Raw genomic sequence first — 17,316 nt, forward strand, 5'->3', positions numbered from 1 at the left:
ACAGGCCCTTCGGCCCAACAAGTCCACACCGACCCGCCGAAGCGCAACCCACCCATTCCCCAACATTTATCCCTTTACCTAACACTACAGGCAATTTTAGCATGGCCAATTCACCTGACCTGCAGATCTTTGGACTGTGGGAGGAAACCGGAGCACCCGGAGGAAACCCACGCAGACACAGGGAGAATGTGCAAACTCCACACAGTCAGTCGCCTGAGTCGGGAATTGAACCCGGGTCTCTGGCGCTGTGAGGCAGCAGTGCTAACCACTGTACAGTTTGTTACTGAAATATCCCAAAAAGGAAAATCAACCTGTTGTGCCTCATAATTAGTCCGACCAGTGTTGTCCACTCCACAAACTGGATAGGTTTGATAACTCTTTCGCTTTACAGCCTCCTGATATCTGCCTCTACATTTGCAAATAAAACTAATGGCACTGGACGGGCCTCGCAGAATTATGGAATTGGTTATTGGCCTCTTTGATCATCCCTGCTGCCTAAAGCAGTGGTTCACAGCACCAGGCAGCAGAGTTTGATTCCACCGTCAGACAACTGTCTGTGTGGAGCATGCATATTCGCCCCATGGCTTCACCAGTTTCCTCCTGGTGCTCTGATTTCCTGCCACATTCCAAGGATGTGCAGGTTAGTTTGAATGGCCAGACTAAATTGCCCTGTACTTGGAATAACTCTGGGAAATGCAGGGTTACAGGATGGGTCTGGGTTGGATACGCTTGGGATGATTGGCATAGACTGAATGGGTCAAATAGCCTTTTTTTCAAACAGTAGGAATTGTATTATATAAGCTTACTGAAATACCAGGCAATATTTAATTAGGACTTTACACAGGCAGCCATTTTCCAATCTGAAAATGTAAGGCCAATGAAGTTGAATCTTTCTCGAACAATTTCACCATCAAGATTGGTCCCGAGCCTTTTAGGCTGAAGTGGGTACTGCAGAACTGGGGATTAGTGTCAAGATTAGAGTGGTGCTGAAAAAGCACAGCAGGTCAGACAGCATCCAAGGAGCAGGAAATCGATGTTTCAGGCAAAAACCCTTTATCAGGAATTAGACTGGGAGTTTAGAGTTGGAGAGGTAAAGGGGAGCAGGGGGAGACTGGGGAGAATGTAGCTGAGAGTGCAATAGAGGGATGGAGGTTGAGTGAAGGTGATAGGTCGGAGAGGAGGGTGGAGGGGATGGGTGGCAAGGAAGATTGACAGTTGGGACAGGATATGAGGGCAGTGCTCCCGATGTGGTCTCCACGATACTGGGGAGACTGGACATCTTCTCACAGAGCACTTCAGAGAACACATCCGGGACACCCACACAAATCAACCCCACCACCCCATGGCCGAGCATTTCAACTTCCCCTCCCACTCTGCCGAGGACATGCAGGTCCTGGGCCTCCTCCACCGCCACTCCCTCATCATCCCACAACTGGAGAAAGAATTCTTCATTATCCGCCTCGGGACCCTTCAAACCCATGGCATCAATGTCGACTTCACCAGTTTCTTTATTTCCCCTCACCCCACTTCATTCAAGTTCCAACCTTCCAGCTCAGCACCGTCCTCATGGCCTGTCCCACCTGTCAATCTTCTTTCCCAAGTATTCGCTCCACCCTCCTCTCCGACCTATCACCTTCACTCCCACCTCCATCCACCTATTGCACTCTCAGCTACCTTCTCCCCAGCCCCACACCCCTGCCATTTATCTCTCCACCCCCGAGGCTCCAGGCTCATTCCTGATGAAGGACTTTTGCCCGTAATTAGATTTTCCTGCTGCTCGGATGCTGCCTGACCTGCTGTGCTGTTCAATTCTAATATGACCCGAGTCTTTTAGTACAATCAGTGGTAACCGAACCAGCTGCTTTTCGTAAGAGACCAGAACTGAAGTTGCACCCTTAATCTGTAATGATTACAATTTTACTTTTCCCAATCAGCTGTCGATGGACATGCCCAAGCGTGCACCCTCCTGGATACAAGCTGATGAGTTCTCTTATTCAATTCAGGCCGACTGGGCATCAGGTGCTTTCTGTTGTCTACATACCAACAGAAACTACAATCACCTGCTGGCCTGCATGAAGACAATTTTCAAACGTGAACCATCCCCTATCCACCATCAATCACGTTAGTATGGCTTTACAATGCATCCTTGTCAATTCATGCTTCTTATATCATACGCCCCATTATTTAGCTTCGGGATCCTAGCTTCTAGTTCAACTACTTGGCTCTTCATCTTCATGAAGACTACTGTCACATTATAGTCACTCTTCTCCAAAGGATGTTTGCATAACAAGACTGTTTATGCATAATTTCTCATTGCAAAGTATCCCGTTTAGAATAGACTGCTTTCCAGTTGGTTCTGCAAGGTTAAAGAACCATCCCTCACTCTCTCACACATACACATACTCACGTTTCATGAATGTGGATCACTACCACTTTCTCAAGGGCAACTAAGAACAGACAATAAATACTTATCCGCCAGTGACACCCACGTCCCTCAAAGCAACTTCTAAAAATACACATGCACATACAAATGGAAATACTCCACCATTTGTTTTGTCAAATATCTAAGTCAATTAAAGACACCCAAGATTAGAGTTGCACCGATATTGCAAGAATCTCTGATGCCTTGCTCCATGCCTAATTACGCTTGTATGAAGGCTAATGGAATGATAACCGTTATTACAAGAGGATGTGAGTACTGGAGCAGTGAAGTCTTGTTTCAAAAAACATCGGACGTTGGTTAGACTGTACCTGCAGGTCTAAGTGCAGTTTGTGTCTCCTTGTCTCAGGAAATATGTTATTTCCATGCAGACGGAGAGCCATGAAGATTCAGCAGATTTGTCTCTGGGATAGGGGCAATATCCAATGAAGAGAAAGTGGGCAAACTGGGCCTGTGTTACCCAGGCTTTGGATGGATGAGTGATGATATCATTGGCAATAAAGTAACGTAATTTTTAAAGAGACATGTTACTCTTGCTGATTGAACACTTGCTGATTGAGGGATACTAGAACCAGGCAGGATTTTAAAATAAGTGGGACTTTGGTGCAAGATGAGGGTTTATTGTTAGATTGTAACCCTTTCGAATCCCATACCTGCAGGGGGCTGGGATCACTCCATCACTGTATATGTTAAAGGCAAATGCTGGTAGATTTCTGATTACCAGTATTCAACTAGATGGGGATGGAGTTTGCAAACAACCATGATCGTATTCAGTGGGACAACACGTTGATGGAGCTGAACGGCCCACACCTGTTCTTACATTCCTCTGTTACAAAAACAGTGCCTATGGTTTCTTTTCTGTCAGAAAATACACTCAAGTACTTCTCTTCCCTAACAATTAAACTCTACTCTGAAATGCACAAATTATAGACATGCTGGCTCAAAGACTTGTTCTCTTAAGTAATGAATTGGCCATGAAAATGTAATCAACGGGTCATATGGATGGACAGCACGAAAACATATCCTTTGGTCGAACTTTTCCATGCACAACAGGTATCCCAAATCAATGTCATCCCATTTGCTAGCGGGTGGCCCATCTCCCTCTAATGCTTCCTATTCACATACCCATCCAGATGCCTTTTAAATGTTGCAATTGTACCAGCCTGAACCACATTCTTGGGCATCTAATTCCATGCACACACCAGCCTTTGCGTGAAAAGGTAGCCAGTTTGGTCCCCTTTTAACTTTTTCTCCTCTCATCCTAAACCTATGCCTTCTAGTCTGGACCACCTCCCTCACACAAACCCGCCCCTACCAGTTCTCCCTCACCTCTACCAACATACCAGGGAAAAGATTTCTGTTTACTTACCACGTCCATGCCGCTGATGACTTTCTAACTTTCATAAAGTCACTCCTCAGCCACTGACGTTTCAGGGGAAACAGGCCCAGCCTATTCAGCCTCTCCCAATAGCTCAAACCCTCCAATCCTGGTAAAATCCTTGCAAATCATTAAGGGAATACTTTCACGTTTCACAATTTCTTTTTCCTTTAGGAGGGAGGCCATAATTGCGTGCAATATTCCGAAAGTGTGAGATTAGACCCCAACTGTCCTTGTACCAGGGATGGATTAGAAATTATCAACGATAGAATCAAGCTTCATTAAAGCAAGTATTTCCAGTTAATAAACCTGACAAATATGTGTTTCTGTTCATGACAGTTCCACCGTGTTTTAATGTAACTCTAGGCCTGGGAAAACAGTATTAGCAACTTTGTTCATTTCTCGGGTATTACAATTAGGGTGGGGTCTAACTGTAGAAATGGTGCATGTAAAGGTAGACAGATAGATAGATAGACAGATAGATAGACAGACGGACGGACAGACGGACGGATGGACGGATGGATGGATGGATGGATAGATGGACATGATATTTGCTGCTTAAATTTCTAGCATCATTTTTCACAATAGACTACATATCTATCAAAATTTCATAATTTAATTCGTACTGTAACTCCTGAGCCCTGGTTTAATGTGCATGACTTCCTTTCTTACCTTCATATCCCTAACCATTTTTGAAGACGTCAATTAAATGAACAGATTTATTGTCGAACGTCATGCTGAGAATGGAATTATCACCAATGATATTTAAAAATTAGAAACAAAATTAAATCATAAACTTTCTTCGGAACCCTTGTGGGAAAATAATGCAGTAATTCGACAACAACTCAAATGAAAGAACAATCAGTAATGAATACAATTCTACAGCATCTGTCAATTTTCCCGCGAAATTTTTGTCAGAAGTCGGACACACATAAATAACTTTCTGAGATACTTACACCGCTGTTTTCATGGTAGGGAAAATCCAACCAATGTTTGTATATAAGACTCGTGTCAAGAAAGGAAAGGTGTGAATTCTTCCAAGAAAGGAAACAGTCCTGAAGTTAGCAACCTCTCCTTGTGACTCTGTCCCCACACAGTGCGTGAACCACACTGACAAACTCTGCAAGAATCTTTATGCTACTTCATTTTTTTCATTATCTTTTAATCTCGTACTGTAGCCAGTGGAGTGTTTTATTTTTACAAGATGTGTGAAAGCGGTGTTGTAATTGCAACAAAATTAGAACTGAAATCATGCACTGAAACAAAACTATATTGCAGTTTCAGATGGGTGGAAATCATTGCTTCTTGGAATTGCATCTCCCTCTGCAATCTGCAAAAGACAGAACTCTGTTTGGAAACTTTTCTTTATAAAATACAAATGATGGACATTATGCAACATTGCACACATGTCACTCCTGACAGAGGGCATGTCTCATTGAAGGCAACATCTCAAACTCTATGACATACCCATCTCTAAGTGATGGCCTTGTTGCAATTGTCCCTTGCCTTCAGCTGAGAGGAAAAATAAAAGATTAAAAACCATCAGCACAGTGTCCAAGGTTTAAGCTCATGTGTATGGCTGAGAGATAAAGAAGTTCGCTTTGCCTGACAATGAGAATCAACACACACACACACACACACACACACACACACACACACACACACACACACACACACAGACACACACACACCCACAGACACACACAGACACACACACACACAGTCAATGCACACTGTCACAGCCCCTGGCGTTCACAATGCGTAATCACAAATTTTAATAGTGCTATCATAACATGTTGCAGGGAAAGATTCTTTTAATGTCAAACATAGCCAACAGGGAGTGATTCCCTCAATCCTGCACCTTGGATAATAGCTCATTTCTTTCCTATCTTGAAGTTATCTACATCCAGTTTCCCATTCATTCAATAATCTGTGTCAAATACATGCTAACAGATGATATTAAGTTCTCAAAATGGTTGAGGTGGGTACAATAACAACATTTAATACATATTTGGATTATTGCATTGATAGGAAAGGTTTTGAAGGATATAGGCCAAGTGCAGGGGGATGGGGTTAGAGTCGGACCAGTTTGCGCCAAAGGGCCTGTCTCCATGCTGTAGGACTCTATGGGTAAACACTCTTTACAGGTGAAGCAGTATTTTACCTGTACCTCCTCCAATATTATGTATTGAATTCGCTGCACCCAATGTGGCATACTGTACATTGGCAAAACCAAACACAGACAGGGTGGCCACCTTACAGGACATCTTCGGTGTGTGAACAAGCAGGACGCAATCTTTCTGCAGCCAGTCATTTTAACACAGCCTTATGCTTGCATGCCCATGTGTCTGTCCTCGGCATGTTGCAGTGTTCCAGTGAATCATAATGTAAATTGTAGGAGCAACATCTCATTTTCAGACTAGGCACTTTACAGCCGTTTCGACTTAATATTGATCTCAACACCTTCAAATTGTGAACCTGTTCCTTCCCTTTCTTTTATCCTTTTGGTCATTCTAGTTGAGACTGTCAGTCCTTCCAACTCTGGCAAAAGTGTTATAGACCAGGCCGGACTCCCTCAAAACATTTCAAGAAAGTAGTCCAGACGCTAACTTTGCTAAGTTCTTTAAGTAAGTGTACAGGATATTCCAGGAGTGATGCATCTAATCATACCACTTATTTTTAAACAAAACAGACTTTATTTACAAGATTATTGAATGAAACACAAGACTGTCCCAGAACTTATTGATGCTGTTCCACATAATTGCAACAATTTCCATAAATAGGCCTTGGCAGAAAAGGTCAAATCAAATACAGTTTCACACAGGAGAGATGTTGGAGAGGGAGCATCATCACCTGCTTCTTTGGGTCCAGCAACTTCCACAATGGCTGCTTACTAAAACCAAACCAAAGAGGAGTTGATCTGGGAGGCCTTTTCCATAACAGATTGGGGGCTGTTTGCAGAACTTATTCTGTAGTTCTGATTTGGGATTCGGGTTGTTAGACTCAAAGGCAGTGAATGGTAAGTATTAGCGTCTTTTGTTCCGAGTCTTGAATTCAATTGGTTTAAACAGCGCTTGGAGAAAGTGAAGACTGCAGATGCTGGAGATCAGAGACAAAAGTGTGGTACTGGAAAAGCACAGCAGGCCAGGCAGCATCTGAGGAGTAGGAGAATCAATGTTTTGATAATCAGCCCTTCATCAGGAAACAGTGCTTGGGATAGCAACGGCTCTTTGAGTCAAGTCTTTTCTGGGGGTGGAAGAAGTCACTTCAGATTTTTGCAAAAAGTGATTAATGCCAAGCTGCTGGAATTAGCAGACAAGCTGGAGCTCAACCTGCCTCCACCCACGAGGAAAAGAGCGATAATTACAGTAATAACTCAACACTTAAATTTGCTGGAAACGCCATCATAATCTTTAGAGATGGCTAACATTCAATTGATAATGAAACAACTTGAGTTAGAAGCCAAAGTCAAGGAAAGAGCAACAGAAACAAAACAGTTTAAATTATGATTAAAAGCAGAAAAGGGAGAAGAGAGAGATAAGGAGAGAGAGGAAAGGAAGAAAGAGGGAGTTTGAACTTTGGAAATTGGCACTTAGACAGGAGTTCAAAAATTCACTTCCTGAAGTAATGAGAACTCATGTGTAAGAGCAGAGAATTAAAACAGCAAGACTGGCATCGGAAATGGCTGATGATTGAGTTGATCAATAAATTAAAATTGGGCTGCCAAAATCAATTTCAATCCACGAGGGATAATTAATTGTGGATAAGAGAAATTCTCACATGGAAAGTAAAAAGTAGATCTTGGTGAAGATCAAAAGGATGATTTACCATAGGGTGAAAAGGAAACCCTTGAAGGGGAAAGAGAAGTGAAAAAGCTCTGGTGTTTTCAATAAATTAGGCCACATGGAATCAGTATTAGTGGGTTAGGAAAAGCACTGAGATGTAAGAAAACAGGATGAGTCAGTGAATTTTGGAGTGGTAACAGAGACCAATGTGTCCAAGCTGGTTGAAGGTTGTTTATGGAGGAAGTGCCAGATCTTCTTAAACCATACACCATGAAGGTAAAGTTTACTCATATAGGCCAGGAGCAGCAGGTGAAGAGGTAACAATATTAAGAGATACAGGATCCTCTCAATCTGTGATGCTGAAAGATGAGGATATATGTACCTCTGAAGGACTATTGCCAGAAAAGGTACAAGTACTGGGAATTCACATTGACATAAGAAATGCTCAGTTGTAAGAAGTGAGGTTAGAGTGTCTAGTGAAGAGGGGAGAAGTCGTAGTAGGAGTAATGGACAAACTTTCAGCTCTGGGAATACAATTTGTCCTTGTTAATGAGGTTGCTGATACACTGGTAGGAGTGCTGCTGACTGTGGCTGAAAATCCAATGGAAATTCAGGCAACTGAACTATTGCTGGATACACATTCTGGGATGTTTCCTGATTGTGTGGTAACGAGGTCACAAAATCACCAGTTGAAACAGGAAAAATCAAGGAGTACGGATAAGGAAGTTGAAGGGAAATTAGCAGAGACTCTGTTTGATCAGATAGTTGAGACAAACCAGGAACAGATAGATAACAAAGCAGACATCTTTAGCTCAGGTAAACTAACTGAGTTACAGCAAAAAGATGAAAATTTAAAGCAATTCTATCAAAAGGCATATACAAAACAAATCCAAATGTATCCCTGATTGTTATTATCTTAAAAATTATGTCTTAATGAGGAAATAGAGACCATCACATAATCAGGCAGATGAGAAATGGGCAGAAGTTTATGAAGTCCTATTGCCAGTGGGTTATAGAAAGGACGTGCTGCGAGTAGCGCATGAACTACCTGCATAGATTGTCTGTTTGAAATTCACATTATTTAATTGTTATCTCTGTATGTGACTGCTCCTCAGATGCTGCCTGAACTGCTGTGCTTTTCCAGCACCACTCTAATTTAAACAGATAAACTCCATGTAAATATACTTCATCCCGGTTGGAGAGTTTGAACTGTAGGCAGAGGCTGAATAGGCTGGAACTGTTTTCCTGGACAGTGGCCTTATAAAATCATTAAGGTGCATGGAGAAGTGGTGGAGCCTGGTAAAATTACAACATTTAAAAGTGGGTCCAATGAGAAAGCCTTAAAACTTGTCCTTTAAATATTTAGACTAAATGTAATGTTGAATTATAGAACACAAGAAAATAAACAGGACAGGCAGGGAGGCATCAGGCCACAAAAGGGGGAACCTAGGATGTACAGAAGATTTTTAAAAAATCTGTTCTCACCAAGTGATAACAGGATGCTCTAAAGCAATTAAGAACATTTGCCTTAACATCAATGAATCTGTGTAAAAAGGACACAGACTGATAACATTCACAGATGTTAACTTATGAAATTAATGACCGTGTTTGATCGTGATCTCGGAAACTTGGTGTCATCTCAGAAGCATGTCAAAAGCCTTGTAATAAAAGGTCAGGTCCTATCAATTATAATGGATTCTTATTATGTGTGTGTGTGTGTGTATGATAATTTGAGTAACCATCGCTGATTATAAAATGCAAACTCTAAAATATAATATTGATGAAGCTTTAACTTATTTGGTGTTCTCACACACCATGACTGCGCCACCTTCAATTCGAACTCGTCAGATCTTTTATCTTCTTTGAATTTGAATCACAACCCTGAAAAGAAAGCATGTTTAATTTGAAACTAATTAATCATTTAAAATGTAACCTTTCAGCCTCAGGTACAGAATGATTCTGTGTTTAAGATAAAAAGCAGGAGTCTGCTCCTAGCTTAAAAATTATTCTAAACCTAACATTGAAGAGATTCTGACACAATCTGTCAGGAAGCTATTTTATACTCAAAGCTTGCCCTCCTCACTAAGATGCTATTTTGGAAAACAATGATATCTGACATGCAAGCTGTGCAAGGTTACGTTATGACCTCTCCCATATAGTTTGGACTGATACCTCTTTATGATACTGATTACCTCACCAGCCTGACTCGGCAGGATCTGTTTTTCCCACCTGATGGATGGCTAAGGGCCTACAGGAGTGATCAGCTAAGCACACACAGACCCGTTAATTAACTTCTCTTCCTTACAAATTATTGCCTTTCCATTGTCTATCTAATTAAGAACATGCAGTGTTTTTTGTAAAGTTTTGTAAAATCGAAGCCTATTAGGGACAGAAGAGTGGAATAGTCTGTGAGGGCTCTTAAAGGAAGAGCTGGTATCCTACGTTTTAAAGGTTTTAGATGTCAATGTTACGTTGTAACAGTGATGCTATTGGTAAATAAAGAGTAAGGCTAACAATGAACTGAACTGTCTGCAAGAGGTTTTTATTCCAGACTACCAAAGAGTACGATCTCCAGGACGAATCAAGAGAGGCTGATAGGTCTGAGTCCACAAGGGATTCCCTGAGCCATCTCAAATCTGTACTTTAACAATATGAACAGGAAGGGTTTAGAGAAAAATGAGCTAAGTGCTGGCAAATGGGACCAGATTAGGTTACGATATCTGATCGGCATAGACAAGTTGGACCAAAGGGTCTTTTTATATGCTGTCTGTCTCCATGACTCGATGACTCTCTTCAGTAACTCTTGCCCTGTCAGTGAGCACAGTTTCCTTCCATCTCTTTACTTAACCCCGACTTCACTGATGGTTATTGAAACGATGCAACAATGTGGCCTATTTGTCTGTCTTCATTGTAACTTTGAAAATTCTGTTAATAACTGCAGATTTTAATGGTATTCCTGAATGAGGATTCAGTTTATCTATCTTCAAGACTGGTGTGTAAACGTCAATGGGCTACATACCTTTCGTTTATTCGAGACAGCTGGTCACTCTTTGCTTTGAAGTAAGTATTACAGTGTCTTAGTCCCTCAGGTGTTTTTCTGGAGGAAGACACAGGGACACCACTTGTAAATCAACATGAGGCTCGTCAGGCAATATTAAATTGTCACATTCGTTGCATATTAATTAGGATGTGTGTTTTTTTTATTTAAAGCCAACAACTTAACTAGAACCACGGATCTGATTCCATTGTTGCCCTGAGCTGCTCCTTGTCTGGAGATTGTGTTTGTTTTTCATGTGATTCGATACCAATTGATGGGGAGATGTTGGTGTGGGACTGAGGTGCAGAAAGTTACACAGCAAATGCTTCCAAAAAACAGACTGTTGGACTATAACCTGGTGTTGTGCGATTTTTTTAACTTGATATCAGTTGAGTGAGATCCAGCAACTGAGCAACAACTTCCCAGCACCATGAATGGGAGTACTCAACCACCAGGATGTTTACACAGCTCAATATCCAACTCCCCAACTACCTGCTGGAAAGAGGAAAAACGGCGCTATTTCTAATGTTTTTACCAAGACCCTAGTTCTATGTCCTTTTACAAGAGTATCCCATTCCTACAGTTGGTCCACCCAACCTCAAAAAAGAGCGGGAAACAGATTGAAATTAAAACTGGGTTTAGAGGATTGCAAACCACACAAATGCCCCACAGCAGCTTCCTTCCCGCTCTGCCTCCCTCAGCAGGCCCACACACAGCCCGAGAAAGGCCTCTCTCTTCCCCCCAGCCCGCTCACTCCAAGTTCCGGGACCAGTTCCTGCTCCGCTCTTACAAACAGCCCCCGGTTCACCCTGAACTCACCCCGAATCAATCCCGGTCTCGGACCCCCCTCTGTGTCCCAGGCTCCCATCCCGATGTGCTGCTGGAAGGAGCCTGCTGTTCCCTCCCTTCCCTGGGCGCTGATCTCTCCATTGCGGTCTGTTTCAAACAAACCTCTTGCACTCACTGAGTAAATGCTCCTCAATGTCAGCGCTGGGGGAGGGCCTCACGCATGCGCTCTTCTGCTCAGGGACGGACAGCTTTGGGGAGAACAGGTTCAGTCCCAGATACAGTTGGGGCCGGAGTGAGCTGGAGGCGGAGCTGGATGATCAAAATCATTTCCCTGCTCTGTCAGTCACTCAGTTTCCTCTCCGGACCCGCCTCTCTCTGTCAGCTCTTTCTCAGCCAGGTCGGGCCGGGCTGTATAAAAAAGGAAGGGGAGGCAGTTCGGCTCTCATTCAGCAGCGATTGGAGTGAAGAAACGTGATGTCTGGAAGAGGTAAAGGAGGCAAAGGCCTGGGAAAAGGCGGAGCGAAGCGGCACCGCAAAGTGCTCCGTGATAACATCCAGGGTATCACCAAACCAGCCATCCGGCGCCTGGCTCGCCGTGGCGGGGTCAAGCGCATCTCGGGTTTGATCTACGAGGAGACCCGCGGGGTGCTGAAGGTTTTCCTGGAGAATGTGATCAGGGATGCGGTCACCTACACTGAGCACGCCAAGCGCAAGACGGTCACCGCCATGGATGTGGTGTACGCTCTGAAACGCCAGGGCCGCACTCTCTATGGATTCGGCGGCTGAGCATAAAGCGACCCTTTTCCAGCGAACCCAAAGGCTCTTTTCAGAGCCACCCAAATTCTCCGATAGAGAGCGGAGACCTGAGGACGGGGAAGGTAGTACACAGTGAGGGGATCGTTTCGCGTTTCTCGCGACTTTTACAATTATTTCAGTTCCGAAAATGTACTAATACCGTGTTCTGCGGTACGGTAGAGAACATTCGGAGTGGACGGTTCACTTTGTTGCCGTTTACCGTGCCCAGTGAATTTATAATTGCAAGTATTCCTACAGTGTGGATAAGAGGCTGTTCGGCCAATCGAGACTCTACTGTTGTGCAACCTGATTATTCCATGTAAAGAATCGCATCATAACTTGTAATTGTAAGATATAGCAGCAGTATTAGGCCATTCTGCCCATCCAGCTTGTTCTACCATTCGAACGTGGCTGATCTTTCTCAAACTTCCCGTAACCTTCGTGAATATCTGTCCATCTCAGTAATGATATCAATATGTACCTGGCTGTCCCTGCCATGAATGATAATTTGCAGTATTTATATTGCCCAGGTATAACACTCTTGGGAGCCTGTGGATGTGTTTATGGGGCGTGTTCTTTCCATCTGCCCGATCAGGCAGGGACTACAAATTGTCTTCGGGCATGTAATAATTTGGATAAAATAAAAGTTCTTGATAAAGTGTGGTTCTGTAGTTTTATCGGTGTACACTGTTTTAGCTTTTAAGATGTTTCAATCGGCGGTTTTTCGATTGATTCACGGCGGATACAAGTTGGGTTGCTCCTCCAGAGAGAGCAGGAAGCGATGGGGGGGGGCACATTAGTACTGTATTTCTATCGGAGGTTAGTTAAAAACAAAAACGGAAGGCAACAGCGGTGAATTTGCAACTAATGAGATCTTCATTCAGGGATTGCGGAAATATAGTAATTAGAAGAGTGATTTTCACATCAAATTTTGGTATTGGGTTCGATATTTCTGGAAAAAAAACCCCATCTCCTCATTGACTCCCTTTGCATTAACATGGCTTGGTGAGGTGGAGGGAGGAGAGAAAGGGAGAAAATGGCGCGAAGAGATCAACAGCTTATTTTCAAATTTGAAAATGCCCGCCATCACGTATAAAAGAGCAGGAGATTATACAAAGCAGAATGCATGTACACGTTGATTGGTTTTTCGGTTACGAAACTAAACTTCACACAATCTCACTTTACCACATTCCCTACTTGTACAGCTGAAAAATGACTGACTGCTGACACACTCTCTCCAGAGGCGAGCGAAAATGAGTGGGGATGAAACGAGCAGCGAATAAATTGCAGAGGTGTATGCTGCAGAGTTAGTGGGAGGATTCAGTTTATTGATGCAGTTAAAAGAAATGTGAAGCCAAACTCGATCGGGAACATCCGTGACACTATTCTAAACTTATAGAACATTGATCGCTCAGGCAGTGACCGTGCAATGAGAAATAATGTCGTTCCAGACACTCTTACAATCGTATTCTATGAGATAATCTTCCTCTGCTCCCACAGACAGTAACAGTATCCAATACGAAGGAAATAGAAATTTAGTGACGTTAGGTACAACGGCCAGAGCTCTGCGCATTAAAACGAAAGTATTTGAACCCGACAGAGGATTCAGCTCCTTTCACAGATGCTGTGAGTGGCTCTTAAAAGAGCCTTTGGGTTTTCAGATTCAAAAATACTCTCTTCACTTTTTAGCAGATCCAGCAGCGGTGGTTTTCTTGGGCAGCAGCACGGCCTGGATATTAGGCAGCACCCCGCCCTGAGCGATGGTCACCCCTCCCAGCAGCTTGTTGAGCTCCTCGTCGTTGCGCACGGCCAGCTGTAGGTGCCTGGGGATGATGCGGGTCTTCTTGTTGTCCCGGGCCGCGTTGCCGGCCAGCTCCAGGATTTCAGCCGTCAGATACTCCAGCACCGCAGCCAGATAGACCGGCGCTCCGGCACCCACACGCTCAGCATAGTTACCCTTTCTCAGGAGCCTGTGAACACGGCCCACCGGGAACTGCAGGCCAGCCCGGGACGATCGAGACTTCGCCTTGGCGCGACCTTTCCCACTGCCTTTTCCTCTCCCAGACATTGTCACAAGAACTTTCACGGAGAATGCTGCACCCCGCCCACATCGCGGTCTCTTATACCTTCGGGAGGAATGGTGGGGCGGCTATGTCTGATTGGTCCCATTGGTCAGCCCCTCCTAATGTTGTTTCAATCCTGAATCAAATCTGCTTCATTCCCCAATCCGGGGAGGAGGACGGCAATGACAGGCGCCAAATCATCAACCGCTTTCTTTGCAATTTGAAAATCCCGCCAAATTCCAAACAAAGGAGTCTGTTTTACCTGAAACCTGAAGTACTAAAAACTGAGGAAAGTTAAAAAAAACATTAATATACATGATAATTTACTTTTAGTTTACAAATGTGTACTTCAGACGGTCTTACTTTCCCTCATTTGCCGAACTGCATCTGTCCATTTCCGATCTTGAGAGTGGGTTATTTTCTCAACCGTGAGAAGCTGAAACAAAACAGGCCAAACACTGCAGTCTGCAACCTGTGTTTTCTTTGCACATTTTAATAACCCCGATATGCTGATGAAGCAGCAGACAACATTCTTCCGACTCAACATCGAGTGCAAACACGTTTTTTAAGACAATATTTTAAAGCTGTCCTCCCTCATCGCTCTCGATCAGATTCAGCAAAACCTCAATGTTTTAGTCCGGTAACTGTGTGGGTGTTCTCTCAGTTCGCTTTGAAAGTCTCTCACCGACAATAGGACGCTTTATCTTGCATTGCGAATAATCGGATCAAACCCGCGCATTGGAAATGTAAAGCAAATCAGAAGGTAAAATGTATCAATCGTGGGACGTAAAGACGTGGGCATTTGTCTGCCAGGGGTGAACAAACAAGATGAAAAATGACTTAGTAGCGCCTGATCTGCTCTCTCCGTAGCTCAAGAAGTTATAAAATGCCTTATTAAAAATCACATGCAAACTAAAACAAACAACGCAAAGAAATGGTTCAGCTGTCTCAGGGAAATTGTGGGTGGCTCTTATAAGAGCCTTTGGGTTGTGGATGTGTGTATGTTTCAGTGCAGTGCGGTCCTTCACTTGGAGCTGGTGTACTTGGTCACCGCCTTTGTACCCTCCGACACGGCGTGCTTGGCCAGCTCCCCGGGCAGCAGCAGCCGCACGGCGGTCTGGATCTCCCGGGAGCTGATGGTGCTGCGCTTGTTGTAATGGGCCAGGCGGGAAGCCTCCCCCGCGATACGCTCGAAAATATCGTTGACGAACGAGTTCATGATGCTCATGGCCTTGGAGGAGATACCGGTGTCGGGGTGAACCTGCTTCATCACTTTGTAGATGTAGATGGCGTAACTTTCTTTCCTAGTCCTTTTCCTCTTCTTGCCGCCCTTCGCTGGCGCCTTCTTGATGATTTTCTTCGCGCCCTTCTTGGAGGTTTGCTGAGCTTTCTTCTCATCAGCCATAGCGCCGCTCACTGTCAGACACAGAATAAGGGAAAGCGGGCTCGGAGCTCCCTTTTTATAGACTGACGACGTCAGCAATGCTAATGAGGGATGGGGGAAAGCCTGGTTCCTGATTGGGTAGTTTACACAGAATCATGCTCCAACATTGAGTCTCTCTGATTGGTTAGAGTGGGATCAATGTGGATCTGTCACAAACTACAACGAAATGTGACATGGATAGTGATTCTGTTCCTGTCAGTCTGACTGAGGGAGATTTGTGTCTGTGACACAGAAAGTGACTGTGGTATTGGCTCGGTTTCCTTTTGCTTTTTGTTGTGATCATGTGTTTCTCGCTCCGCATGTCTGTTTCTGTTCCTCTGTATAGGCTGGAATGAACACAGAACTTGTCACTGTGTGAAAAAAAAACTCTCATCCATTCGAAATTGCGATTACATTTGTTGTCAAGTTACACAGTCAACTGGAACCTGACCGTGAGTGTTTTCTACACTTGGGGTTGATGAGAGGTTGATGAGGTATATTTCTGAGACCTTGACGGATAACTGTGGGCCCAGAGATCTATCGATAACTGTGTGCTTTGCAAGTACCTGCAGTGTAACTGAACCAGGTTGCTGCACTTTTCATTTAGACGTCTTGCAGTTTCATATCGGGATTTATAACATTTCTCAGTCATATGCGAATACCTGTTAACCAGCAACTGTTAACATGCTATATATATGTGTGTCACTTTAACTTTATATCTGTCGAGTCCTAATTTACACATTTGGCATTAATTCAACATCTGTCCACTGAGGCTCTGGTCCTCTGTGTAATAGTCAATTAGTGTTACTTCAAGACAGCTTTTATTGTGTAACCATCAAACACTGATGTATGCGGTAAAACGTTACACTATTTGCCAGCCACTTAGAAATATTCCTCCAATCTGTGCTCCCATGAGAAAGTGAGGATTGCAGATGCTGGGCTTATGCCTAAAACGTTGAGATGAAGGGTTTATGCTTGAAACATCGATTCTCCTGCTCCTCGGATGCTGCCTGACATGCTGTGCTCTTCCAGCACATCGTATTTCATTCTGTAACTGCCAGTTTGTTGTTTCTAATCTTATATTTACTCAGTTTCAGTCAATCACTGGCATGACAGAGAGCAAATATCTCAACATCTCAAAGTTTCTGATGTAATGGATGGTTTTTTTTTCACTAAGTTACAGATAAAGTGCATGGTGATGCCTCCAAATCCTGTCATGCAGATACAGTGTATATGCTGTAGTTATTAATTTCTTTCTATCTTGTGTCACTTTAAATATCTCAAAGCAGAACACCATAAGCAGCATGAGAAATCTGTGACATTTCTATCTGCCTGTGTGTACTCTTGTCAGGAGAACAGATCACAAAGGCTTTAGCTATGGCCTTCATCTCATTTTGATGTTTAATGCCGATAACCAAAGACTCCCTTATGTATCAAAAAAAGATATATGGATGCATTAGCATAAATTAAGCTGATAACCCAACCCTAACAGCTCTCTGTGGAACAGAAGGCTTCCTGTTCAAAACTGTATCCCTTACTCTGGATTCTCTCATGAGCAGTGCCATCCTCTCAGCATCAACTCTGTCAACTCCCGTCAGATCATTTT

At 43.5% G+C, this 17,316-nt stretch overlaps 2 protein-coding genes, 1 long non-coding RNA gene and 1 pseudogene across 3 annotated transcripts; 1 reads left to right on the forward strand and 3 right to left on the reverse strand.

Moving 5' to 3' along the window:
• Nucleotides 1-6,294: 6,294 nt before the first annotated feature.
• On the reverse strand, nucleotides 6,295-11,701 carry LOC140470877 (uncharacterized). The gene is made up of 3 exons (XR_011956780.1): nucleotides 11,460-11,701; nucleotides 10,623-10,700; nucleotides 6,295-9,484 (listed from the first exon to the last, which is right to left on the reverse strand). It is a non-coding gene; the product is annotated as an uncharacterized lncRNA (long non-coding RNA).
• Nucleotides 11,702-11,860: 159 nt separating this feature from the next.
• Nucleotides 11,861-12,887, forward strand: LOC140470876 (histone H4). The gene has a single exon (XM_072566824.1). It carries the CDS (start codon nucleotides 11,904-11,906, stop codon nucleotides 12,213-12,215), a length of 312 nt encoding a protein of 103 aa, XP_072422925.1. The 5' UTR covers nucleotides 11,861-11,903; the 3' UTR covers nucleotides 12,216-12,887.
• A 942-nt stretch (nucleotides 12,888-13,829) lies between these two features.
• Nucleotides 13,830-14,327, reverse strand: LOC140470875 (histone H2A-like; annotated as a pseudogene).
• Nucleotides 14,328-14,933: 606 nt separating this feature from the next.
• Nucleotides 14,934-15,722, reverse strand: LOC140470872 (histone H2B 1/2-like). The gene has a single exon (XM_072566822.1). The coding sequence runs from the start codon at nucleotides 15,690-15,692 to the stop codon at nucleotides 15,312-15,314; it is 381 nt and encodes a 126-aa protein (XP_072422923.1). The 5' UTR covers nucleotides 15,693-15,722; the 3' UTR covers nucleotides 14,934-15,311.
• Nucleotides 15,723-17,316: the final 1,594 nt, after the last annotated feature.

This window comes from Chiloscyllium punctatum, chromosome 52 (assembly GCF_047496795.1).
Source record: "Chiloscyllium punctatum isolate Juve2018m chromosome 52, sChiPun1.3, whole genome shotgun sequence".
Taxonomy (NCBI): Eukaryota; Metazoa; Chordata; class Chondrichthyes; order Orectolobiformes; family Hemiscylliidae; genus Chiloscyllium; species Chiloscyllium punctatum.